General features: G+C 31.3%; 2 protein-coding genes across 5 annotated transcripts in view; one reads left to right on the top strand and one right to left on the bottom strand.

The window, feature by feature from the left end:
• LOC145252651 (cleavage and polyadenylation specificity factor subunit 5-like) overlaps positions 1 to 25204 on the top strand; it is a 506089-nt gene extending 480885 nt beyond the window's left edge. For 2 of the 4 annotated variants that reach the window (XM_080112396.1, XM_080112395.1), the window contains one exon: positions 25009 to 25204. In XM_080112396.1, coding sequence (XP_079968522.1) covers positions 25009 to 25189 — 181 coding nt within the window. In that variant the 3' untranslated portion in view covers positions 25190 to 25204. Of the gene's footprint in view, positions 1 to 19149; positions 19301 to 25008 lie in introns of those variants that run through there. The other 2 variants (XM_080112397.1, XM_080112402.1) reach the window with 1 other exon arrangement.
• A 446-nt stretch (positions 25205 to 25650) lies between these two features.
• Positions 25651 to 26220, bottom strand: LOC145252314 (protein FAM200C-like). The gene has a single exon (XM_080111726.1). The coding sequence runs from the start codon at positions 26218 to 26220 to the stop codon at positions 25651 to 25653; it is 570 nt and encodes a 189-aa protein (XP_079967852.1).
• Positions 26221 to 27505: the final 1285 nt, after the last annotated feature.

The following is a 27505-nucleotide window of genomic DNA, read 5'->3' as shown; positions in this document are numbered from 1 at the left end:
TTAAAGTACCCTTGGATCAGCCAGTTTGCAAAATTACTGGTAACTCAGCCTTGGCAAATGTAATTAGAGACACCTCTGCAATCATTGTAGACGAAGCCCCAATGACGCACAAGAGTGCTTATGAAGCAATTGACCGAACACTGCAAGACATCACAGGAAACAAGAATCCCATGGGTGGCATTCCAACCTTATTTTGCGGTGATTTCCGTCAAATCCTCCCAGTGGTTAAAAATGGCACAAGGGCTAACATTGTCAATGCAAGTTTGAAACAATCCTATCTCTGGAGGCACGTTATAGTGAAGAGACTGACTACTAATATGAGAGCCTATATCTCTGATAACACAGCTGCAGCAGACTTCTCAAAATTGCTTCTCCAAATCGGTAATGGTCAGTTTCCTATCACTTCTTCACCTGACACAATTAAGATTCCAACTGCGCTTGGTAAATGTGTCGGTAATCAGAAGCAACTGAAAGACAAAGTGTACCCAGACCTGCAAAACAATGGAAAATCACCGGATTGGCTTGCTGAGAGGGCTATTATTTCGCCATTAAACAGCAATGTGAATCATTTGAACAATTCAATAATGGATGAATTTCCAGGAGACACAAAGCAATACAAGTCAGTTGATTCGGCTACTAATGAATATGAAGCTGTTCACTACCCTGTGGAGTTTTTAAACTCTTTGGAGATATCTGAAATGCCTCCACACATTTTAAATCTCAAAATTGGATCGCCAATCATGATTCTTCGATCCTTGGAACCGCCAAAAACAACAAACGGAACCAGATGTGTTATCACCAGATTGCACACCAATGTACTTGAGGCCACCATTTCCTGTGGTCCCTACAAAGGCGAAACCGTTCTACTGCCAAGGATCCCCTTAGTTCCATCGGACTCAGTACTTCCATTTAAATTCCGGAGACTCCAATTTCCTGTGAAGGTGTGTTTTGCAATGAGCATAAACAAAAGTCAAGGTCAGACATTTAACACCATTGGCATAGACTTGACATCAGACTGCTTCAGTCACGGTATGTTCTACGTCTCCATCAGCCGGACAGGAAGTTCAGAAAAACTCTACATTCTGGCTCCAAATCAAAGCAGCAGAAATGTAGTTTACCCTGAGGCTCTTTAGTGAAAAGTTCGAGAAATGGATATGAGGAAAAACTGACATGATCTGATTGTGGTAAGTTTTTAGTATTGAATGTGCAAGATAAAATTTAAGCAAGAGTTGAAAATGACTTCAATGAAAAATTTACTATGTAACATCAAGTAACCTTCCTTTTTGATGAAAATGTTTTGTGAAGTTCCTGATTGAATTTCAGTCACTACAAGAGGTAGTTAAAATGTTAATCACCTTATGCAATCGTTGCTCTTACAACATCAACTTACTGGAAAGGTGCCCACAGATTTTGGTACCCGAGTGCGCAACAAAGCTCCGTGCGAAGCACGGGTATCTTTGCTAGTATATATATATATATATATATATATATATATATATATATATATATATATACAAATGAAAGAATTAGTCTACGTTTGTATTTATTTTATTTCATTATTTTTTTTTATTTCGGCAAATGATTTTTTTCCACCTCACGCACGTTTCTCAACGTGTAACGAAACTATTGTCTTTAATTTAATAGGCTGTTTTTCAGAGACACTCATTTATTATTAAAAACGGGAAAACTGTTCCAAAACCACGCAAAAAGTAAAAAATATGAACAAGAAAGAACAACATGTTATAAACAAGAAACACTCACTTAAAAAGATGATAATACGAGAAAAATTTCCTCATCATGAAAAAAAAAAAAAGAAAAACGATAAAACATAACACTATTGGCCTTGTTTTTTTAGATGCACAGTTAAGGATTAAATAGAAATTAATAGAAATTAATAATATTAGTTTTTAAGATTCACGTTTTCTCGGAAACTATAGAGCCGATGTAGCTGAGATTTTGTATGGACCTTTATAACTGAGATTTTGTATGGACCTTTATAACTGAGATTTTGTATGGACCTTTATAACTGAGATTTTGTATGGACGTTTATAACTGAGATTTTTTTATGGATTTATAGCTGAGATTTTGTATGGACCTTGATCAGATACAGTGGACTAAGTATTATGGCATGTGTTGGTCAATGTAGATTTTAGACGTTAATAGTTATTAGCATTTTATGCAAAAATGAGCACAAATTTAGCCGTATTCAACCATCAATTTGGCATAAAGCATTCATTCTAAGTCAACGAGTTATAATTTTCGCCCGTTTTTAATGCATTTTTAATGCATTTAAAGTGACACACATAATATATATATATATATATATATATATATATATATATTAGAATTAATGCTAGATTCAGCCATCTGATGAGTCGTAGACGACGAAACACGTGTCAGTGGATAATTATATTTAAAAAAATAATATATATATATATATATATATATATATATATATATATATATGAAAAATATCTACTCGTAGATCATGAATTCATTTAATCATTTTCGTATCTATCAAAACAATAGACCTGCAGGTTCGGCAGCCGCATCACCATTGTCAACTGACCTGAACATCTCATTTAACTATTTGGCTCGGCGGAGGGTAAAAAAATGACTTATTTTCATGTGAAGGCCGCACATAAAATTCGCTAACTCACTAGCGCGTGTGCTCGCGCTAGGATGCTTCACCTCGCTCGTGGGCGCGCACATCTCGTATCCGACCTTGTTTGCCCCGCATAAAAAAAAAACAAACCAAAAAACAAAAAACAAAAAAAACAGGCAAATAAACAAGAAAAAAAAAATAGAGAAGCTAAGTGAAAAGCCTCAATGTTTATGGGAAATGTAATAAGTCTTTACGTTATCTACCCCAACCCATACGACGCCATCTTGTCTTTTTTCATTATTTGTTTTGTTATCTTTCTTCTTGTCTTTGTTTTTGCTGTTGTGTCATGTCCAGTTCCTCATCAAATATAAGAGATGCTGATGATCGTGGAGCTGTGATGACAGGTTGGACACGCGACGAGGGTCCTTACGCCCGACGCTTAAATGTTTGGCAAGAAAAGCGCGCGACCTGCTTCTACCGCTAGTGCTACTGCTGACATTTGTCGTTGTCCTCGACGCCCAAATTGAGATCTTCCAGTCTTTTTTTTTACTTCTTCTTCTTTCGTGGCCTATGTGGACAACAGCGTCCACATCGTTGTTGCTTGAGTCAATAGTCACAGACGACGGTACCCTCATGGATTGATGGGAGGGGGAGCAGTTTCGCGCAAACACCGTGCGTTGACACTGGCAGAAGACTAAAGTGAATAATGCCTTGGGAGCAGACCTTATGAGATTTTGTACGGAGGAGATTAGTAACGAGGAAGAGAGAGAGAGAGAGAGAGAGAGAGAGAGAGAGCGAGAGAGAGAGAGAGAGAGAGAGAGAGAGAATAAAAGCTGTCTAACAGAAAGAGAGGTAGACACACTAATAGAGAAAGACAGAGGAATAAAGATATATAAAGACAATTGAAGATAAACACATACTATAAAAAATGTTACCTGTTGGATCATCCATTGGGTTTGGGGTAAATTATTTTAATTAGGCGGTAATTAGTTCCCAAAGTCAGTTACATTTTTTTTAATTGCATTTTCACCCCAAACCAGGCGCAGCGCCACTTTGATGTAGAGCACTACTATCTGGACATACATTTCTCTCCAACAAGAGATTAAATATTATTCCGAGCGCGCTAATAAATGAGGCTACCATGAATTGTTACAGACGAGTTGAGAAATAAACCCAAGATATGTGTCAAGAGACGGACAGTGTTCAACAAAAATGAGAGTCATTAAAGACTTTTACTCATTAAAAGACCCGGCGAAAAAAGGAGCCACAAATATTTTATTTTAATAATAAATATTTAGATATTATCTACATACGTAGATGTTTCAGTTATGCGGAACCACCAGTGTCAAGCCAGTCGCACGATTCGGACCCGCACTAAGAGTTTCAATTCGCTTCAATTCTGAGTTCGCTAACCAATAAAGCTTCCATAAATGGATACAGACAAAATGAGAAACATGCCCTACATATGTTTCAAGAAGGCGGACGACTGTAGTCAGCTATCATAATGGTTTTAAACGAAAATGCATTATAAAAAGTCTTGACGACTTATTTTATTAAATACTAGCTGAAGTACCCGGCGTTGCCAAGTTGTATTTGATATATTTGAATAGTCCGTCCTCATGCATAATTATCTTATTGATTAAACGAAGCATTATTCATAATGGTTTCTTTTTCCATATCCCCCATTAGATGGGAGCAGTACATGCATTTTATTTTATAGAGGTCTCATCAGTAGCCCTAATCATCTTTTCTAGTTTAATCATTTATCTTTTAGTCCTTCTTTCAAAATATGATGTAAGAATTGCAATCCTTTTTTATATCATAGTGCATATCTGAAGCTGCTAAATCTCCTATTGTTTTAACTATTTAATGTACAATATTTATAAAGATGATATTAGTCATTTATTCTGTTAATGAAATAAGTAAAATTTAGTTTCAAGAAGGGCATATCTGAACACTAGTAAATGTACCTGTAGTATTAATTTTGAAGAGCCTCTGCGTAAACAATATTTTGGGTGTAACCTCTAAAAGGTGTGTAAATGTAGAGTTATCAGGACTTTCAATGCGTGAGTAACCAACATACAACTGGCCATGAGAAAAGCAAGATGTCTGAAGATTTAGTCCAACAACTTTGAGACTTTGTCCTGGAGCTTTATTAATAAACATTGCAAAACTAATTTTTATTGGAAATTGTAAACGCTTGAACTGAAATGGCTTGTTAGAAGGAAATAAAATGAATCCGAGGAATTAATACAGTTTCATCATTAACATTTCTAGTTGTTATAACGGCTTCCAGAACATTAGTTTTCAAAGATTTTATTGCTAGCCGTGTGGCATTACACAGTTTAGGTGGATCAAGATTTCTTAATGATATAACTGGAGATCCATCATTCAATATCAGGTTATAATGGATCATGCTAAACGGTTGTTTTGAATTTTACAGGAAATTCTACTGCCTGATCTTCATCATTAACACAATCAATGGATTGGTTACTCTTGCAAAAGATTATAATTGATCACATCAACATCATTTCTAGTAGCTAAGATTGCTCTATTACGAAGCCATCCAATATTGCAGAAAATGTTAGCAATATCTGGGAAAACCTTAGTTATCATGTCACCAATTGAATTTACCGTCTGGCCACATGAGATTTGTGCAATCTTTATTACATATTATTAATCAGTGCCAATGAAAAGCGGGTTGTTTTGGAAAAGTGCTACATACTGATCATCAAATAAATGTGCCTCATAATTATATTCTTCAAACTGAAAACTAAAAAATGTGGTTACCACGCAGTATTGCAGAAGTCTTGGATTTTCATATCACAATTTAAATGGAAAGAAAGAATTCGGGACCACATCAAACGTTCGTTTCCCAAGGAGAGCATTTCTTTTTTTTTTTTATAGATAAACCACTTATTGCAGACTATGACATTTTGTTAGACCCATCTCTCTTTTTTACGATTCTAAGGGTAACTTATAGTAATATCATTATCAAATACTAACAATGTAAAGTTCTAGTGTATGATGATTTCGGAATACTTAGTTAAAAGAATAAATTTATATTTACAATATTGTAATGACTTGGCAACTGCCACTTGCCACTTCTATTGGCGCGGGTAAATGAACATAAACATATTTATTGTTTTTTAGCAAATTAAAATTTTGTTGAATTTCGTTTAAAACTAATGGGCAAGAGAACTTCTGTTTATGTTTGAATGATTGCTTTCATGTCAACTTTTCATTGGTTTATTTCAGTCTCGTGGTGGTTTTTGGATTGTAAATGTCGACTATTAGAGGTTTTTGGGGAAGCTGACAACGAATATCACAGTTGAATTTGGGGCTGATAAATCATTTACCAGATATGAAAACATGATATCTAACGTAAAAACTAATGTAATCCCCGGCAGCCATTTTTTTTCACAACAGAGTAGTTAGTAATGCGCATGCGTGTAATTGAAGCAGAGGACAAAACAAATATTTTTCACCCGCACCCCGCAATGGGAAAATGGAGTGTTTATTCAGAAAGCTGTTCCTAACATAGGGAGGTTAGGGGTGTTTATTCCGAATGCCTTTCTCAATATGGGGGTGTTGGGGGGGTGTTCATTCTGAAAACCGTTCTTAACATAGGGAGGTTGGGGGTGTTTATTCCGAATGCCTTTCTCAACATAGGAGTGTTGGAGGTGTTTATTCTGAAAACCGTTCTTAACATAGGGAGGTTGAAGTTGTTTATTCCGAAAGCTGTTCTGGGCATGGGGAGGTTGGGGTGTTTATAGCAAAAGCCATTTCGCATGCGCATCACTTATTTCTCGGTTGTGAAAAAGAATGGCTGCCACGGATTACATTAGCTTTTACGTTATATATCATGTTTTCATATCTGTTAAACTACTTCTCAGCTCAAAATTTAACAGTGATATTCATTTTCAGCATACCCGAAAACATATAAAAGTTGACATTTCGAATATGAACGATAAGTTGTAGTTAATATAAAAATACTGAAAAATTGGTATTTTATTCAGAGGGACTACTTGTTTAAAAAGTGTCATTGGAATTAATATTTGTTTTGGTATATTTTTTTATATTAGGTCCACCTCCACAATTTTCTTTAATATGACGACTTTTATAGGCTTTCGTCTATGTTGAATAAAACATTTTCATTTAAATTATGCAGACACAAGTAGTTTTCGAGATATAAATACCTGTATTATACACTGTAATTCACTGGCCGCCATGTTTATACGCGCGTGCGATAAACAAATCTACTCCTCTGCGACCAACGCTGCCACCTAGCGGAAACAAATCCACTTTTTTTCACAGCCGAGATATTAGTAATGTGTATGCATGTAAAACAAAACAATTCCAATTTTTTTCACTTCCTTGAGTAATTTCATGATAAGAACGGCTTTCGGAATAGACACCCCCGACCTCCCTATGTTAAGAGCGGCTTTCGGAATAGACACTCTCAACATCCCCATGTTAAAAACGTCTTTCGGAATAAACATTCCATTTGGGTGTGTGTGAAAAATATTTGCCACAAATTTAACTGTGATATTCGTTGTCAGCATACCCACCCGCAAATACTATTAAAAAATTGGGGAGGCAATGTTAGTTGCAGAAAAGTGGATTTGTTTATCGCGTGCGTACAAACATGGCGGCCAGTGAATTACAGTGCATAATACAGGCCTTTATATTTCGAGAACTAATCGTCTCTTCAAAATTGAAATGAAATTTTCTTATTCAGCATAGTTGAAAGCATAAAAAAGTCATCATTTGAAAGAAAATTGTGGATGAGGCCCTAATTTGTTTTCTCAAAATTTAATGATTATTTATTTTTTATTAGTTATGAAAATTTCTATTTTGTATTAAAATAAACTCTATTTTGTGTTGCCATCGTTTTCTTAAAAATTATTAGAATTCAGTAAATGTGTAAGGAAAACTTTCTAAACAAACACACAACACACACACATTCGAAACCTTTAGAAGTTTTGTTTGAAATTAATATTTGTTAATCTCATCGATGAATGTATAAAAAGAAAAAAATATATATAGGGATGTCTCGTCTTATTTCTTTACAAAAACGAAAAGGAGAAATTATTTATAGAAAAAGAGAGAAATTATCTAAAGTAAAAGAAAAGCTATTTAGAGAAAAGACAATTATCAGAAGGGAACAGGAGTAATAATTTTAATTTAAAGACAAATAACATTATTATAGTCAGGTTAGACTATAAATATTTCCAATTTCAGAATCTCGAGCATTATTACTTAATAATATTAATTACGTATTACTTGGGGGAAAAAGAAGAAAAGATACGCATTAACTTATTATTATCTCATGTAAGCTTTTCTATCAACACTGTACTTAAAATTTGTCCCCTGTTGTGGATGATTTACGTAAGAAAAATATGAATTTTTTTCATTGAATTTTGTCTTCGTTCGTGAGGGATTTCTGGTAAAACATAATTGTCAAAAACATATTTATCGTCTTAAAAGACTGTAAGGAATTTGAAAGAAAAGTTTTATATTCCAGGCTTGTAATTAAATATTTTGATTCACTTGCCCCAAAATACGTTTAAATATATTTAAATTCTTGCAGATTTTTCGCATTTATTAATATAAATGGCAAAAGTTGAAAAAAAAAAAAAATAACTTGGTTCCATCAGCTGGAATCGGAACAAACACATTTGTCATTCGAACCGCGCTCTCTACTGATGTTGTTATGGATTGAAACATAATAAAGACATAATTAACGCACTTGAAGAAATGAATTTTATGAACATTTCGCATTTCAACTTGCCGATATTTGTTTGTGCGCATTATACATCAACCCAAAGAATGATATTACTCGCTATAAACCATCCTTGATTTATAATTACTATTTCCTGTTAATTTCAGTCCTATGTGACCAGTAGTTTAAGAATTTACTTGTTAAATATCTATACGCGCATACATCTACTGTTTTATTTATATAGATATAATAGATTTTTGGAGCTGCGGAGACCCAAACTCCTGTTTAACTGAAATCTGTCTATCTGTTATATTATAAGGTTCAAATCGTCTTGCTTGGCGGTAAAACCGTGCATCCGGTTCCTGTTGATAACTTCCGGCTTACGACTTCCGGTTTCGATGAAAACAAAGCTATTATAGCTTTTTTAATCGAAACTTTACGTGATCGTATTTCTTATTTCTTATTTTTTAAAGTTTTAATTAGATTTATAGATTTTATTTTTCTACACTCCTTAAACCGAAAATAATAATAAAAATTAGTTTGCGTTACAAATAAATAAAATGTGTTTTACTTTCATTTACAGCAAACAAATATACAAATAATGTTTTCATAATTTACCGATGACTGGTGAAACTAAAATACTTTGTAATTTTTATAATCATGTATTACACAAAATAGAATAGATAAAAATTCACACTTGCTTGCACCCCTACGAGGACAAAGGTTGGATTGTGTGATTACAATTGTGTTACTTTTTTCGCGTTTAAAATATTCAAATAAAACTATGAATTGCTTTTGTTTTTTTTTACATCAGCATTTTACAAATTTTATTTGGATTTTTCATTTTAAGTTGGAATCGTTTTCAAACAGAAACAAAACAAATATTTTTACGATCAAAATCTAAGACAGGTACAATACGCTAAGCAAAAGGACTAAATTGGTTACAAATAAAAATAATCGAAATCATTATTTGTAATTTTACTCTATTTTATTTGCATGTCGTTTTTAACACGTTGTGTAAATTATTCTTTTACTTTTTTTAAACTAATAAACTACTCTCATAATGTTTACATGGTTTGCCGGTGAATGTTGAAACAAAAATACTAAGTAAATTTTATAGATTTGATAATTTTGTTTTTACTTGCATCCCCACCAGGGCAAAGGTCTTATTGTGTTAAGATATGCAAATAAAAACAAAAATGTAAATCCATTTTACTTTTTTTTTAATCGGTATTTTACGAATTTTATTTGTATGTTTCCTTGCACGTTGAAATCGTTTTCAAGTTTGGTGGCGGGGCAAAAATAGGGAACGGGGTCGGGTGGGGTGGGGTCGTAAGTTCAAACATTTTAAAAATACGCAGAAACACTTCAAAACGTGTGTGTGGTGGGACTTTTTTTTTTTAAAGATTTGCTTTGAAAAGTTCTCACCGTTAAATATTATTTAATTAATTATTATTTCCCGATATTTTTAAGGCTGCTAACGCACACACACACACACACACACACACACACACACACACACACACACACACACACGCGCGCGCACACACACACACACACACACACACACACACACACACACACACACAAAAAAAACTAGGGTGATCCTCACGCGCCCTCCTTGTATTTTTTCTTTTCGTCTTTTTTTAGTTTTTTTCATTTTACTCTTCACCATTCTAAAGGATTTTTCATTGAATCTAAGGGCAATGATGTTAAGACCTTTATTATGCAATGTATTTCGTATTGTTTTCACTGGTCGCCATGTTTGTTTTCACGCGCGGTCATTCAATTTTTGCGCGTTTATATATTAATTCTGTATAATCACTTGCATTTTTATACATTAATTCTGTATACTCACTATTCCATAGCTAGTTATAACGTATACTGACCCAACGGGTCACGAGTAGTTTAGTATTAGTCATAATGAACCTGGAGATAATTAAAAACAAGAGTAAAAATCTACTTATGAAGCATATGTCGGCATTTGTAAGCAGTCATGTGTTCGTTTATTCTTATTCTGTTAAACCGGAATATATTCACGCACAGAATTGCTGAACGAATGAGGTCCGATAATATTTTATTCTGCTAAAGGGAGCGATCGTTATTTAGGGTTTAAAGCTTGTATAGTGTGTAGAATATATTAAGAATAAAATTTAAAAATATTGTGATTTAGCAAAATTTCTCTTTTATTACGAAAGGGAACAGCGGTGTTTATGGCAAAAGTGGGAATCGAAAATATAATTTGAACGAAAATCGAATCCATATTCTCTTTGGGTGAATCCATTAAGTCAGAAACACTGTAGGACATAATAATAGAAGAAGCAATGAATGCATACCAAACGTATGGAGGCCTAGGTTTGTTTGATTGCGGAACAAGTTTTGGTTATTATATTATTATGTCTGAATGTAGGTTGCAAAAAATTGACTTTATTTTATTATAGAGATAAGTGAAGTATTTGCCAGTTCTTGACAGCATGTGTGTATTGGTATAAAATATTATGTCAAAGCCGTAGTTTTTAAATTGTAGCCGAATTTGGTTCCAAACAGCTAGCTCTTCCGAACTGATGAGGAGCTCATTTTGTGTGGTTGGATGGAACGAGATATAAATATTTCCTTAAAATAGCATAAATTAATATTAGATGTCGCTAAAATGGCCAATGCAGACCAGTGAGACTTTTGATGAAAAGATCCTAATTGGCACGCTTTTATTTAGTTATTTTTGTCATATCATGTCTATTGCGATTAGGATTCCCTCCCATTTTGTTGTTGCCTTGAGTTCTCTTCATAAAGGCTTTCATTTGTCACGTTTTATTTTCTTTTTATTTCTGGCTTTGATGAACCCAGATTCTCAAGGTGGCGGCCATTGTTGCTGTTTCTTGTTTAAACCACTTGCCACCGCCCACCTCGCCTTCATCCAACGTTTTTGTTAGAATACAGCAACTAATTAAAATGGGGTTTCAGCTTTTTTGGCGGGATTTACAGCCAAATTAACCCCGGCTTTGAATACTTTTTATCGGTTTTATATTATCTTGTCATTTGTTTTCCTATTTTTTAATTCACCTCCTTCATTTTTTTTCTTTTTCTTTGATTCTTATTATCATTCATTTTTATTCTTTCTTTGCTTCCTTTCTTATTCGTTGCATTTTTATTTCGCGTTCATTTTCATTTTCTCTCATTTTTCATATATACATAAATTCTTGTTCATTTTCGTTCAATTTTCTTATGTTTTCTTCCTTGAACTTCTGCGTATCTTTTCTTCTAATTCATTTCTGTCTTTCCCTTTCATTATTCATTCGATTTTTAAATGCTTTTTTTTTCTGCGTTTTTTGATCATTTTCATCCTCTATTTTATTTGCACGTCGTTCTTTTCCTCCTCATTTATATCCTTCCTTTATTTCTTTTTTATTTTAATTCATTTCATGTATCTTTCTCTCACTTTTAGTTCCCCCCGTTTTCATTCATTGTTTATTTTTTTCTACTTTTCATTCCTTCTATCCCCACTTTCACCCATTTTAAGCCGTTACTCATTTTTCGAAGTTTTCATACGTTTATTGTTTGTTGCTTCTATTTTTCATTTCCGTTCAGTAATTTCATTTCTCTTTTGTTTATTGTTTATTTATCTTTTTTGAACCTTGTTTTTCCTATTGTTCTTTTTAATTAATTTGTTGTCGTTTCTTTTTCTTTTCCTTTCTTTTCTTTTGTTTTCCATTTAACGTTCCTCCACATTTATTTTATTACTTTTATAATTTTATGTTTCTTTTATCCCATATTTTTTTTTATTCAACTTCTTTATTTCTTTCATATTCCACACTCATTTATTTGTACTTTATTGATCCCCCGACAAAAGGAGGGTGGGCATGTAAATTCACCCTTGTCCGTTCGTCCGTTCGTCTGTCCGCAATTTCTCAATAACTACGCATTGGAATTTTTTTAAATTTTGAACAAACATTAAAAATAATATGCGTAAAAAAGTAATAGAACGGATTTTCGGGAAAACTCCGATTACCTCCCTAGGGGTGCCTTTCGGGTTAAAATGGCTAAAATTGACACTTGTGCTTATTAAAAAATTGATGACTTGGATTTTTATAAAACTTTCTGAAAAGTTGTAACTAACTGGTTTCTATATAATTTTGTTTGTCTATAATTCACGATAACAATCCATTTTTTGGACTGTTTTACCATGTTTGTCTAAAATTTTCTGTGTGAGTCTATTTAGCAGTTTTGCATGGTACTGAACTCAAATTTAAACATATTAAGACCTTGGGGACTTTTTTGTCTAAATGTGGTGAGGCAAATCATAGTCTAAGTCATTTCTTTTGTTGCATGGTGCAGAACTCAAATTTACATATGTTAAGGCCTAAAATTGCACACATTTTTACCAGGATTTGACGTCCCCTGGGGAATTTGGTGGCTAAATGGGAGTCGTCAAATACTGAACTTAGTCATTTTTTATGCCTCGTTCACTCACGGAAGATCATGCATGCTTCACTTGTTTTCTTTTTAGTTTGAGATATTTTCAGTTTTCCTCAATGTAATTTCTTTAATTCCTCTTTAATTTTTCCATTTATTTTCATAATTTTCTTTCATATGTTTATTTTGTAGATCTTTGATATAAGTAAATTTACTTATTATAATTTCACGGTACTTATGTAGTTTAAAAACTGTGCTTTCATCGGAATAGTCACGGCGGTTTACGGAAAACGCTGGAAGATGCCGAAACGCCAAACAACTTAACCGTAATACAAAAATCATTTTAAAAAATTGTCATCATTGTTTTCTTATTACAAAAACTAGACATTTATGATAAAAAAAATCATAAAAAGAAAAAAGAAACATGAACGTAAAAAATGTTCGCTATTAAAAAAAAAATATATATATATTTATTTATGAGGCACAACCTACAATAAATGTTTTTTTTTTCTTGATTTGAATTTTAATTTCTAAGTTTTGTAAAATTGCCAAATAATTATTCAAGATTATAGTTTTCAATTTTTAATTAATTCTACATTAAACATGTTTTAATTTTTCAATTAATTTTTCATTAAATTCGCTTTGTGTTAGCAGAAATATATTTTTAATTGAAAAAATTGGCCAACTTTTGCATAAAAACAAAAGGAAATCCCCCTTTAACAATTTCCGGTGTTTTCCGTAAACCGCCCGGATGATTCCGACAATAGGTCCTTATACTGCATAATTACCCATTTCCTTTCCTTTTTCATTAATTCTATTTTTTCACTTTTATTTTTATTCCTGTTTTCACATTTCCATTCGCAAGTCTTTCTCTACCATTTGCTTCTTTTTTCATGTATTGTTTTAGTCTTTCACATATACAACACATTTCTTTTCCTTTTCATCTGTTTTTATTAATTTCTTCTTTCCTTTATTTTTCTAGTTTGTTTTTTACATTATTTCATTTCTTTATTTCATGTATTTAACTTTATAGTTTTTCTTTATTTTATTTCATTTTATTTTCATTCTTCTTTATCCTTATTCTTTATTTTCTAGTCTTTTCTGCGCCTTTTATTTTCCTATTTCTTTCCTTATTTTTACTTTTAGACATTTATTCATTACCTGTTTTTTTTTTCATTTAAAAAATCTTTTTGTGCTTTTAACTTCTTCCTTTTCATGTTTTGTATCGTTCTTCTACTTATTTTATATTTCTAATTGTTTTCTTTCTCTTTTTCACTATTTTCATTTCTTTTTCTCACTTTTCGTTTTACTTTTCTTTCTCCTTTCGATCCCCGATTCTTCTATGTATCTCACTTTCTCTTTCTTTCTCATCTCCATCTACCTTTTTCTTTTCTTTTATATTCATGCTTTCTATTAATTAATTCATTTTTTCCACATTTTTATATTTCCTTTCATCATCAAATCATCCATTTCCCCGACTCTGTTAAAAAAATTATTTTTTGCTAATAAAAATTGATTCCTTTTATTTTTAATTTTAATGAACTGCCAACAAAATCCTAACAAAGCAGACGACAATAAAAAATAATTATGAAACTAACCTAAATACCAAATTCTTTTATAAACTTTGATTTTTCCCAATTCAGCCAAACGGATTTATGATACTAATTAAAAACCTTTAAGGACGCCATAATTATTTAGCGGTAAAACTCGCTTTGCAAAATCAAAAAGAACAAAAAGCCTTGTCTGTGTCCAAAATTGCAGACATGAAATGATCAATATAATTAACAACGCCCAAGGGATACGAAGGATTTTACATGTATTAAATTGGACAGTTCGGGTTAGTTTGGGGGACGTCGTCAAAAAGTATCCAGTTTTAGGATGTATTTACAAAATCACATAAAGTGGAATAAGGCGTTAATTTTTCTTTAAGATATTAACATTAGATCAATTCACAATAATATATATATATATATATATATATATATATATATATATATATATATATATAGAGAGAGAGAGAGAGAGAGAGAGAGAGAGAGGGAGGGAGGGAGGGAGAAATTTGGAAGGCTAAAACAACACATTTTTTTTTTAAATAAACAAATTTCGATGCTACACACCCCTATTAATGAAGAGTCTGTTTTTTTTTCTTTCTTTTCTTTCTCTTGATGGTGGAATTTAGCGAGTGAGAGTGTGACAGTCCGTAGGTCTTGGTGACGGTTAGTTTTTTAAAAATAAAAATAAAACAGTTATCAGCAGAGGTATCGCGTTATACGTAATGTTTTCAATTTTCAATAAATAAAGGAAAAAAATTCTCATTATTTCAATTTGCGCGACTAACGCGATACTCCTGCTGATGACTTTTTATTTTTTATTTTCCAAAACCTAACCGTCACCAAAACTCATGGACTGACACATTCTCGCTTGCAGAATTTCACCACGCGGAGAAAGAAAAGAAAAGAAAAGCAAACTCTTCATTTATAAGGATGTATAACATCGAAATATATCAGATATAAAAAAATAAATTTGTTTTTATTTAAAAAAAAATGAGCTGATTTTAGCCTTTCAAACGCAACCATTTATATATGTAATTTTTCAATTTTCAATCAATATGCAACGCTTCAAGTGCAGGTAAAGGAAAACCAATTTATATATATATATATATATATATATATATATATATATATATAAAGAGAGAGAGAGAGAAAGAGAGAGAGAGAGAGAGAGAGAGAGAGAGATAGAGGGTCAATGTAGAAATATTTTTATTCACTTATATTTCCTTTTTATATATACGAATCCTTATTTAAAAAGCTCAATATGATTACAGAGCATATAATGAGTAAATGACAAAATTATATATTCCAAATTTTATGATGATGACTATCTTACAATTTCTTCTTTTAATGAAGGGTAAATGTTGATTGAATTAAAGGAATAAATTGTAAGATGGCCAAAATTATGAAATTTGGAATGCTGACTTCTGCCACACACACACACACACACACACACACACACACACACACACACACACACACACACACACACACACATATATCAAAAATACGCTAACGGAAACAATTTATTGCACGAGCGTCCCCCCCTTTTAAAATTCATCATTCAATAAGATAAAAAGCTATAGCAAACATCTAAATGACTATTTTAACCACAGTTCCTGATTTCAAAAAACGAAAAATTAAAAGGTAAATATCTCTATATATTTTTAAAGCAAATTTATTATGTAAATTCAAAAATATATATTTTTCTCTACTTATTTCTATCTCTAACCCATATTAATTTTCTTATAAATTTTAAATCCAGACCTTTTATTTCAATTTTTCAGATTCATCTGCCTTACGTTTAATGCTAGGTTTATTTATGGTGTCTTTTAAATTCAATAAAAACCCTTCAAAATTTGCTGATGAGGAGACCTTGCTTATCAAAAAACTATATATAATTATTGTACATAATTTGATGTATACCACAATAAAAAAGCATTGTTTTCCGAAACGATCGTACAGATAATTGATTTTGTTGTTGTTCCTTCTTATGAAACGGATTTTTAATTTAATTAAAATTTGATTTTTAAATTTTAAATTATCAATCACATTACTTAATATTGAATTAGCTCTAGGACATTTAACTATCGAGTTTATTATATATCTAAATTACAACGAGCACTTTCTATTTCCTGTATTTTAATTAAACTAGTAATTTCACTGTTACATTAAAATACACTCAGCTCTTTAGACTATTGTTCTAATCTCATATATATATATATATATATATATATATATATATATATATATATATATATATATATATATATACTTTATTGATTTTTTAACCAAAATTTTATATATATTAAAATTCCGGTAATTTTCATATAGCAATAAAATCAAAATTAATTGACTCAATTATTTAAGCTTCATCATTATCGGTTTTAATAATCAAGCATGCATATAATATTTTTGTAAAAATCAAGATAACAAAATTTAGCATGTATATATATATATATATATATATATATCAGGATGTTCCAAACATTAGTTATCATTCCAAAACCAGAAAAAGTATTTAATAGAGCTATGACAAGAGAATATTCTTTTCATTGTTTTGACTCTCGAGTATATATCAGTTAATATCTTACATGTTTTTAAATAGAGTGATGTGGTTCTCGATTGATTAACTGCGTCTGTGTCGGATATATACTCGAGAGTCAAAACAATGATAAGAATATTCTCTTGTCATAGCCCTGGTATTTAATTCAGTCATAAGTTTTCATTCCTTTTATGAAGTACGTCTTACGTGTGTTTCGTTGAGCAGTAGAAGACAAGTAACCAACCCCTCAGAGCCAGATTTAATATTTTATTTTATATGGAATGAAAGAAGCATCTGGTGAAGAAAAATTAGATTATACATATTATTAATTTTTCATTTCTCTGGATGGTGGAATTTTGCGAGTGAGAGTGTGACAGTCCGTAGGTCTTGGTGACGGTTAGTTTTTTAAAAATAAAAATAAAAATAAAACAGTTATCAGCAGAGGTATCGCGTTATACGTAATATATATATATATATATATATATATATATATATATATATATATATATATATATATATATATATATATATATAATAAACTTCAGGTATATAATAGCAAATTTCTTATGCACTTTATTACCCCACCTCGAATGTTGTGCATTTTATATCTTAATACTTTCCATAAAGTTAAAGCAAGATGATGTTTTTTTCGAAATAATTTTCAGTGTATATGCCTGGCAAAGAAATAAAGAGCTGAGTTATCATCAAAGGCACTTTTGAGATTTCCCTAACATTGTACACAATGTGAGATTCGGCACTTTAAAACCAACCTAATAGCTTCTATCTTGGGGCTGTACACTCATAATTGCTGCCACGAGGTCAGATATTAGATGGCAAATGATGTTGTCGTTTTTCTGCTTTTCGTACAGATTTACTGAATCTTATATTGAGAAGTCCGGGAAACGGGCTTCAATTTCAATGAGACCCCCCCCCCAAAAAAAAAGACAAAAAAATGAAGAGGATGCCCCACGGAAAATTTATTGGACTGCACCATTTTTATTTCAAAGAAAATACAAAAAATTAAAGATACTTGGCCTTTTGAAGTCAAATCTTTCAACTTGGGAAACCTTGAAAAGACATTTTGAAAGCTGAAAGCTAGCGATATTTATTAGGGGTTACATATCTATCTATCTATCTGAGTTGACTGTTTATATAATTCCCCTTCACAAGAGTTTGCGAATATTTTAAAATTGAAATATAAGAGGTATGGAGAGAAAATCGTAAGGTGACGTCTGAGTTGTTTGAGGGCAGAATCTTAATAACGGTTTAATTCTTTTTCTCTATTGTTTGAAGATATGTTTATTTTCATGTTTTTAATGTTACTAATGGGATTCTGAAACAATGAGGAGGCATCTACACTTATACATATATATATATATATATTTATATAAACATATATATAGTTATTATTAATAGTCAAACTTTCAAAAAGCTTGATGAATGTTAATTTTTGAATGCCAGACCGCACGCCCCCCCCCCTACACACACGCCTCTTTTAGTTATTTAGTGCTGTTATATACATGTATAGGTGTTACAGCGTTTATATGCATGTATGTATGTCTTTGTATATATTGTACATACGCATATATGTATATATGTATAAATATATATATATTGGATCAACGTGTTTATAAATTTGTTTGTGTAAATATATGCTTGCGAATTTTATGCATAGTCATTAAACACGAATTAAGCAATATTGTTTTTGTTTAAATTTCTTCTTAAAACTCTTTATACTTAAGCATAAAATTTTAAACATTTTCTAAAATAAAAATCATATAATAGACTTTGTGTTAAAATTAGAAAATTATTCTAGACAGTAAGACTAGTAGGATTATATCTTGATGTTTGTCTTCATCTCTCTCTCTCTCTCTCTCAATCTCTATATCTATCTATCTGTATATATATATATATATATATATATATATATATATATATTCTAGTAGTCATCCTGAAATGAATATTTGTGATAAAAAGTTTTGTATTTTTCAAGCGATATCCTTGGCCTGATGACGTCATTTCTTTGAAACGGTAAATTGCAGATATATGTATGCACATATGTAGCCGGTTGTTTGTATAAACAAATTTAATATGATCTCTTAACTCATTGAACACTTTGTTTGGCAGACACATTTTGTTTTAATGGACGTACTTTTAGGAAACGAAATCAAAGTACCACTATATATGTATATATATATATATATATATATATATATATATTTATATACACATTGATCTAATATATATATATATATATATATATATATATATATAGTTTGAGTCTCATCTTTAATGTACTCTTGTTTTCTTTCAGAAAAGTTGAGATGCTTTCTCCTGAAATCAATCAAAGTTCCATACCACCAACGAACTTTATGTACTCCGGACATACCAGTGACTTGGTTTTGCAAATGTAATGAGAGGAGGAGGGATAAATGAATAAATAATTAGACATTTCTCTACTCGAACCTGCCTGTCTATTTTTTTGTTTGTTTTCCTTTCTTTCCTCTTGTGGCTTCGGTCCTTTCCGCATTACTCTCAGCTTTTTAAAACTGCTATATATTCCTTTACCAGCAATGCTTTAAGCAAACTATCATTTACTTATATATATATATGTATATATATATATATATATATATATATATATATATATATATATATATATATATATATTCAAATGTATATATGTATACATATATATATATATATTTATATATATATATATACATCTGTATGTGTGTGTCTACGGTTTTGGTTTTTAGATTCTGATCGAATTTCTGATTCTGTTCTAAATCCCCGATACCGACACAAGGTCTAATTCTTATTCTTTGTAAATTTCTCAATATTTTGTTATAGAGTTGTGTTGTATTTTTAAAATCACTGTAGAATTCCGTGCAGTGTGTGCATAAAAGTAAACTCAAACTAATGAGACGTATGCTTCATTACACAAGTAAATCTTTTTAACAAGTTTCTTAGATGTTTTTTTCTGTAATTACTTGGAAATAGTGCACCACTAAAGATTTATTTCTCTTATAATTTCATAACACAGCTTTTAGGCGTAATGCTGGATAGTTTTGTCTATATTTGAATGAAGTTTTATTCAGGAGGCATTAAGAGAGGTTGAGAGCCTTATAGGACAATTCAGATAACTTCGGTTTCCAAATTTTTGTTAATTTGGGGCATTTTAAAGGTATTTTAGGAGGTATTATATGATAGAAACATCTCATTTTAAAATGAAAGGATTTACGATTATATATATATATATATATATATATATCTATATCTATCTATCTATCTATATATATATATATATATATATATATATATATATATATATATATATATATAGATAGATAGGTAGATAGATATAATTATTTCCACAGCCAGACCACGTCGTAGTCCACAGGAACCAAAAAAGCCAACAAACCGGAAATTCAAGACTCAAGTTTCCCCCTCATTTGGGTTCCTGAGTTAGACACATCTGAACAAGCGATATGAAGCCTGAACCTCTCTGCGACGTTATCTGGCAGTAGAAATAATTATATATTCTCTCACATTCTGAAAATTTTATATATATATATATATATATATATATATATATATATATATATATATATATATATATAGTAATTTATAAAATATATATGGCGATTAAGCTACACTGAATATTCCGCGTTTCATCCATTCTAGGATTCTTCAGGCTAATGCGCATAAGCTTGAAGAATCCTAGAGTGGATGAAACGCGGAATATTCAGTGTAGTTTAATCGCCATATATATTTTATCAATTACTAACTAGCTCTACCTACTCTACCTATGTATTGAGCACTTTTGAAGTAAATACTTAAAGTTTACGCATAAATTTATACTTTCGTATATTAATTTTATGTGAGTAAATGAAGTAGTTATATATATATATATATATATATATATATATATATATATATATATATATATATATACATGTACTTTTTTGTGGCCAAGAGCAGAGGTTCGCTTGAAGTATAAAAAAAAAAAACAATAAAAATTTTAAATACAAAAAGTAACATTGTTTTCCTGCTTCAAATAACACTCATAACGTTTAAATCACTACATATATATATATATATATATATATATATATACATATATATATATATATATATATATATATATATATATATATTTACAGTGTATACATCCTAGCCAACAGGATCCATTACGCTACATACTGTTTATATATACACACAAACACATGGCTATACTTGATAATTTTAATGTTCGAACGTTGAAATAAACAAAAACAAAACATCAATGAACAAATGATGAATAGAAACAACCGTTCGAAACACGGCGAAGTACTTCAAACATGGTTATTTCTAATGTTTTTTTTTTTCAAAACTGCTGAAAAGCGAAGAATATCAAGACATTTTGGTGCTATCCAAGTAAACTAATGGTTAAGAACAAAGAAAATTAAAACGAGATGACGAGCATCAAACGTGGTCCTTCCTGATGTTGTTTCAACGATCGCAATTTAAAAATAAACATGATATTATCTTCCCATCTTCCCAGGCATTAACTCCTTTTTTTTAGGGAGGGAAGTTCATCATCATACCATCCTCTCAGTATTATCCCCTTCTTTGGGGGTCAAGATCATCGTTCTAGGCTAGCAAAAATATGTAACAAGACAGCGTTTAATTGCTAGTACATATATATATATATATATATATATATATATATATATATATATATATATATATATATATATATATATGTGTGTGTGTGTGTGTGTGTGTGTGTGTGTGTGTGTGTGTGTGTAATTTTAAAAATATTTATGGAAATTAATAATTAAACAATACAGGATTTTCCGCGTTTCATCCTCGTAAGGATTCGTCAGACTATTGCATGAAATTTGTGTACCTTTGTGTTTTTGTATATCCCCATAGTATTGGATTTGCTAGTCAGCCAATCAGATTCTTAGTTATTTACATGCCCATTTATTGTAGCCAATGAGCGCGCTCGCATCTGTGTGTGTTTTCAAGTAATGTTTAACCGAATGTACATATGTATACATTGACAAAAAGAGTATCCGCACTAAAGGATATGGTTGCACTTTTTAGTCGTTCAATTAATGTATATTATTTATGTGATTTCAGATTAAATAGCCGGTTCTCTATAAATATCAGGGATACGGGTTGTTTTCAGGGTTGTGTTTTCATAACATGTGTGGATTTAGATAAAAACAATACGTCACTCGCCCATCGTTTTGAAGGACGCCGATGGGCGGGGGTTACCGTGTCCGACAACAGGTAGAAACATCCGGGTTTTGTTCAACGCCATGCAGGTTATATACAAGGAGCTTGATCCAACGTTTATTTTTTTTTTATGTTTATTAAATTTTATCATGTTGCTTTTTGTGAAAATCAAAGTCGGAAAATGTGTGGGCGAATGAATTCGGTTTGGTTGAATAGAAGGAATTTATGGGATAAATGATTTATGATAAAGTGCACTTGACATTAAAATACGGGTCGTTCGGCCAATCTATCTATTTACTTGACTTATCGCAAGGACAAAATTAGATACAAGATCGAATTTTTCAATGTGAAGAATATCCAGCTCCGCAAAGCAATGGAACATTGGACCGAACGAGAACAAACATATCTCTAATTAATCTATTCTTCTACAATTTCGGATTATATTACAAATTCATTCCATAATCTTAATTTCCTCTTTTAAAATGCTATACAATCGCATCTTTCTGCTTTTATTTGGCGGATAGATATAAACTTTCAATAGAATTTCTTGTCCTGATCACTCAATATTTAGTTACAGATGTATAAAAGTGAGGCTAAAATGGGAAATTTTCACATAGGGTTAAAATTAGATAAGAAGATGGAAAATTCTATGAGAAGCTTAACGTTTAGAATTGAGATTACATGATAAGATATGACGTTATGCGAGGAAGTGCGTGTTGTAAGGTTGTTACATAAATAATGGCCGCCTAAAATGATGTGCCTTAAAAAGTCATTTTAACACAAAATTTGTAGTTGCATCACAGCCTATAACTTTTTATCAACGAGGAACAAATAATCTTGTAGATCGATGGCAGAGATGCATAGCTGTGCAAGGCTCGTATTTTGTTCATTTTTCATGAATAAATGTTTGTTTCTGAAGTTAGCCATTATTTTTGTAACAACTTAATAGAAAAGCGACGAGTTTCTGTCTCTGGAAATTAACGTTGAAATAATCAGATGTGGGTTTCGAATCCTCCTCACCTCAACGGTGTTTGGAAGAAAGGCAAAGTTAAGGAAAGTTAAAAGTGGGCATTAGATTAATTTTTAGCAGTCTCATAATTCTTACACCCCGTTATTTACCCCATTAGTCCCGACATTTCATGATCGATTTTTCTGAGAAAGGAGGAAGAATTACCGTTTACTAAGTTGATTATTTGTTTTAGCATGGGCAGATATTACATCTCGTAGTATTCATCACCATTCAACTCTCAATATCATGTTATTAATCTTTATGCTAGAGAGTTAACCATATTTCCTTATTATTCTAATGCCTATTATATATTGATCAATATAATGATAAATACGGGAAGTTTTTTTTCTAAAATATCATTTATTATACTAGCAAAAATATGCTTTCTTCTGTCACATATTTTTGCTGGTAGGTATAATGTATGTGTCAACTGATTGTGACAATTAGGTTTTATACGAATTATGTTTTTTATTATCACTTATGTTTAATTTCATTGTTGTAAAATTTGACGGAAATCATAAATCTGTGACAGCACACGAAATTTATAATTATTTTGTTAAGGTAATGTTTTAAACTAAAAAATAAAATCCAAAATCACTTCGTAGAAACTCGAATTGAAGGTTTCGGTTTCGAGTTCCAGTAATGGCATTTGCTTTATTTGTTGGGAATGTCTCATTATTGTAATATTCTCTATTTCTAAAACTAGTCAAGATCTCTGCTATTTCGAAATGAGGCAAATTCTACAATATATTTATAACAGTTAAATATGTGACAGACAGAAAATATCTTTTATTCTGTTTGACATTTTTGTAAGAAACGAACGTGAGGTTTATTGCAAAGTAAATATAGTTTTTAAATGTTTCATTATTGCTTTAAACTATCTTAATTTTTATATTATTTCTTGAGCTTTCAAGAAACTTTAGTCAGCTTTTGGGTAAGTTGTAAACAAATGCATTTCATCCGATCAAACACTGAAGATACTAATGAAAGATATTTTTAACGTTAAACAAAGTATCACTAATTTTATTTGAAGGAAATTGCACGAATTAAATAATTTCTAAAAACAGATACATGCAATTATCATATCGTCTTAAAGGTTCATAATAAATATGTTATAATGCGAATATCTAAACTTTTATATGTAACGTGAAAATGATCGAAATTAAAACATATAAAATGATTATATATATATATATATATATATATATATATATATATATATAAAATGCGTTTTTAATCAGTCATGACCATAGGTTACACGCCGTGAAAGATTAATCAGAATTTATTGACATATTCTAGTGCAATGTTTCTCAAACATTTTTTAGGCCATGATTTCTTGTAGTAGTACCAGACCTTCTATGATCTCTTCATTTATAAGCCATCTGAACATGCATTAATTTTAAAAGCAGCAAATATATTTAAAATTTTTAAATACGAATCACAGCAGAGAGAAACATAAACTATCTATTGATGTTTATTTAATGTGCAGAATGGATCTGTGCTTTTTTGTTACAAGCAAATCAATGCGAGCATCTGTACGGCTGAAGGCATATCGCAGGTTTGCTCTAGCATTAATTCTTTCTTCCATTTTATCACCAGGAAAGTCAAGAAACCAGTTTCGCAAATGTAAGTGGATGAGAAAGGAATGAGTTCTTTCAGGGTAAATTTGCTGGTTATCGGATAAGCAGAGATCACCTTGGCTTAGCAGTTACAGCTGTTGGACTCTTGTTGTACCTAGAACTTCTCTTTTGCTGTAATGTTGTTGATGAGCTCCAAAAATTCTCCTTGAATCTCACCATGAAAATCATCTACGTTGCATCGAAAAAGATTGCGTGCAAATATCAACTGTACATGTCCATTTCTATCAGTTTCATGAAAATAGAAATTAACCTCTTCTTAGAGAATTAACAAGTGTTCTTTGATATCTCGTTTCAGATTCCCAGCAAGTGTTTTTCTCCGGTTTTCTCTTCAAGACGCGAAACAAACTACATTACCCTTTCCAACTTTACTCTCCCAGAGAGCTAACTTATCGAGGAAAGACTTAATGGTATTATTATGCATTATGATGGTAGTATCTGGACCCTGTAGTTGCCGATGGTGTCCGTTAAATGCTTAGAATATATTTTTTAAGTAAGCAAGACTAAACTTGAATGATCCCTGGATATCATTTAATAGGTGCTCCATTTTCTTTCCTTGAACTGCCAAAATATTTGCAATTGATCAAAAAGTTCAAATACACGAGCGAGGCAATCAACAAACCGATGTGTAAAGAGGAGGTTTTGGTGAGCAGAATTCATATCTTGGAATAGCCTACAAAACAGCCTGGTGTTAAGTGCCCCTCATTTGATATGGTTGACGATGCAGATCATTGTTTCCAAAGTAACTTTGATACAAGGAAGTGTCCCGAAGGCAACGGTCTCACGGTGGATCAGCAATGTGTTGTAATGATGTCCGCACTCTTCTCTTTGATCAGAGTCATAAATACTGACTCAGAGCCGAGCATGCTGTGTGCTTCATCCGTACAGACACCAACCAATTTTACCCGCGAGAGTTTTTCTTCTTCGGAGAAGATAGACACTAAGTTAATGACATTTTTAGTTTTGTTGCTGTCGTTAGTGGTCTGCAAAATAAGAACTCCTCCTCAACCTGATTTTCGGAGATAAATCGAGCATAAACCAAAAGTTGAGGGAGATGTGCAGCATCTTTTGTTTCATCCTTCTGCTTGGCAATAAAGGAAGTGAATTTGATTTTCTCTATCACCTGAGATTTTATAGCCTGTAACATGTCATTGATACGTTGTTGAACTGATACCCAAGTAAGATTTTTGATCCGGTTCTGATCAAGAACAAGACAAACAGTATCTGTCATGTAAGATTTAACGAGCTTCTCTCCAGTTGTGTGTGACTTCTGTTTTGCAATAAGAATAGAAACCTTGCACGATGCCTTGACGACATTGTTGAATTGAAAAATAACTCCTGTTCCAAGATCCGATCTAGACCGCTTGAGTTGGTGTTCCTTGATTTTGAAATATGCCAAATCCTTGTTAGCCAGTTCCAGATGAACTTTGGTGACATGTTTCTTCAATTCGAAAGGTTTTATATTTTCATTAGCGTTTGTAGATGACGCACTGTGACATCTGCACGCCATTGTGTACTATGAATGAGAAGCCAGTGCTGAGAAAACACTAATCGTATGTGCACTTTTTTGAAATTTGCAAACCAAATTATCAAGCATTAGGAATGAAATTAATCTTACAAGAAACTAAAACATGAAATAAAAAAATAAAAATATAATGGATGCTTTCACCTCCACATACTGAACAAGTACACATACGAATTAGTTCATAATGTGGACGAAAAAGCTGATAAAACAGTGAATATTTCAAACTAGCTCACTTGGCGTCCCAAGAGTTAGAAACGCCATTGAGTTTTGGCTTATTTCTTATCCCATTTACAACACTAATTGACTTATCACAGTGTTCACTTACCGAACAAGTACATATATAAATTAACTACATGCACTCAAAACCTATTAGAATCATAAAAATATCAGCCCAAGTCACTGACTCACTGTGGGTCAAGGAAACGCATAGGTTGGAGAAATGTTTTTGTTTTAAATTGTCTTTGGTCGGAATGGCACCAGAAGGTTTTGGCGCGTCCCGGAAGCACTGACGCCTTGTAGCAACACAAATAAAATGTGTGTGTGTTTTTTTTAAATAATTTTTTTACCACAGCACATCATTAGTTCGTTAGTTTTGTTCACGATGCATTTTCCAAAACCAGGCATCCTGTATTTTAAAAACATTTAACATTTAAATAACATATCTAAAGTTTAATATTAGGTTAAAATTAAACAAACAAAAATTTTATTCTCAATTCAAGAAAAGAACAAGATACCATTGGGTTTTGGGTTATTCATCATAGTATTATCTCATTTACTAAATAACTTTTCGCAATAAAACATGGCTTATTACAATAAAAACTTTAATTTTTCACACAAAAAGAAAAATGATAAAATGAAATAGTAAAAAAATGCAATGTTGCGTTATAACGATAAATTGTCCCAACTTAAAAATAACCAAAGTTATACATTTTCGGTAAAAAAAAATAACGTCTTAGAAACAATTTGTAATAATAATAATAATAATAATAATAAAAAAATCCAACTTCTTACCTTGAAAAAAAAAAAAAAAAAAGAATTAAACCCAAGACGAAAGATGGTTCAAATATCACCTTGAACTACCTTACAATTTAAAAAATGAAAGTAAGAACAAGTGTACAAGTAAACACTACAGAAAAGCAAGTAAAAATTCGTATAGGCATTTTTATAATTGATTTTTTCTCATGATAAAGAATAATACATTATTTATGTTTACATTTAATGCATTTATATACATTAAATGTAAACGTATTGATAATTTTAACAACAAAAA

This window comes from Euprymna scolopes, chromosome 29 (genome assembly GCF_053919585.1).
Source record: "Euprymna scolopes isolate OS-2025 chromosome 29, ASM5391958v1, whole genome shotgun sequence".
In the NCBI taxonomy this organism is placed as follows: domain Eukaryota; kingdom Metazoa; phylum Mollusca; class Cephalopoda; order Sepiida; family Sepiolidae; genus Euprymna; species Euprymna scolopes.
Note: the sequence above shows the minus strand (reverse complement) of the source record. Positions and strands in the feature narration are given on the sequence as shown.

Coding starts and splice junctions, on each gene's coding strand:
- LOC145252314 (XM_080111726.1), bottom strand. CDS start 26,220: ATGGCGTGCAGATGTCACAGTGCGTCATCTACAAACGCTAATGAAAAT.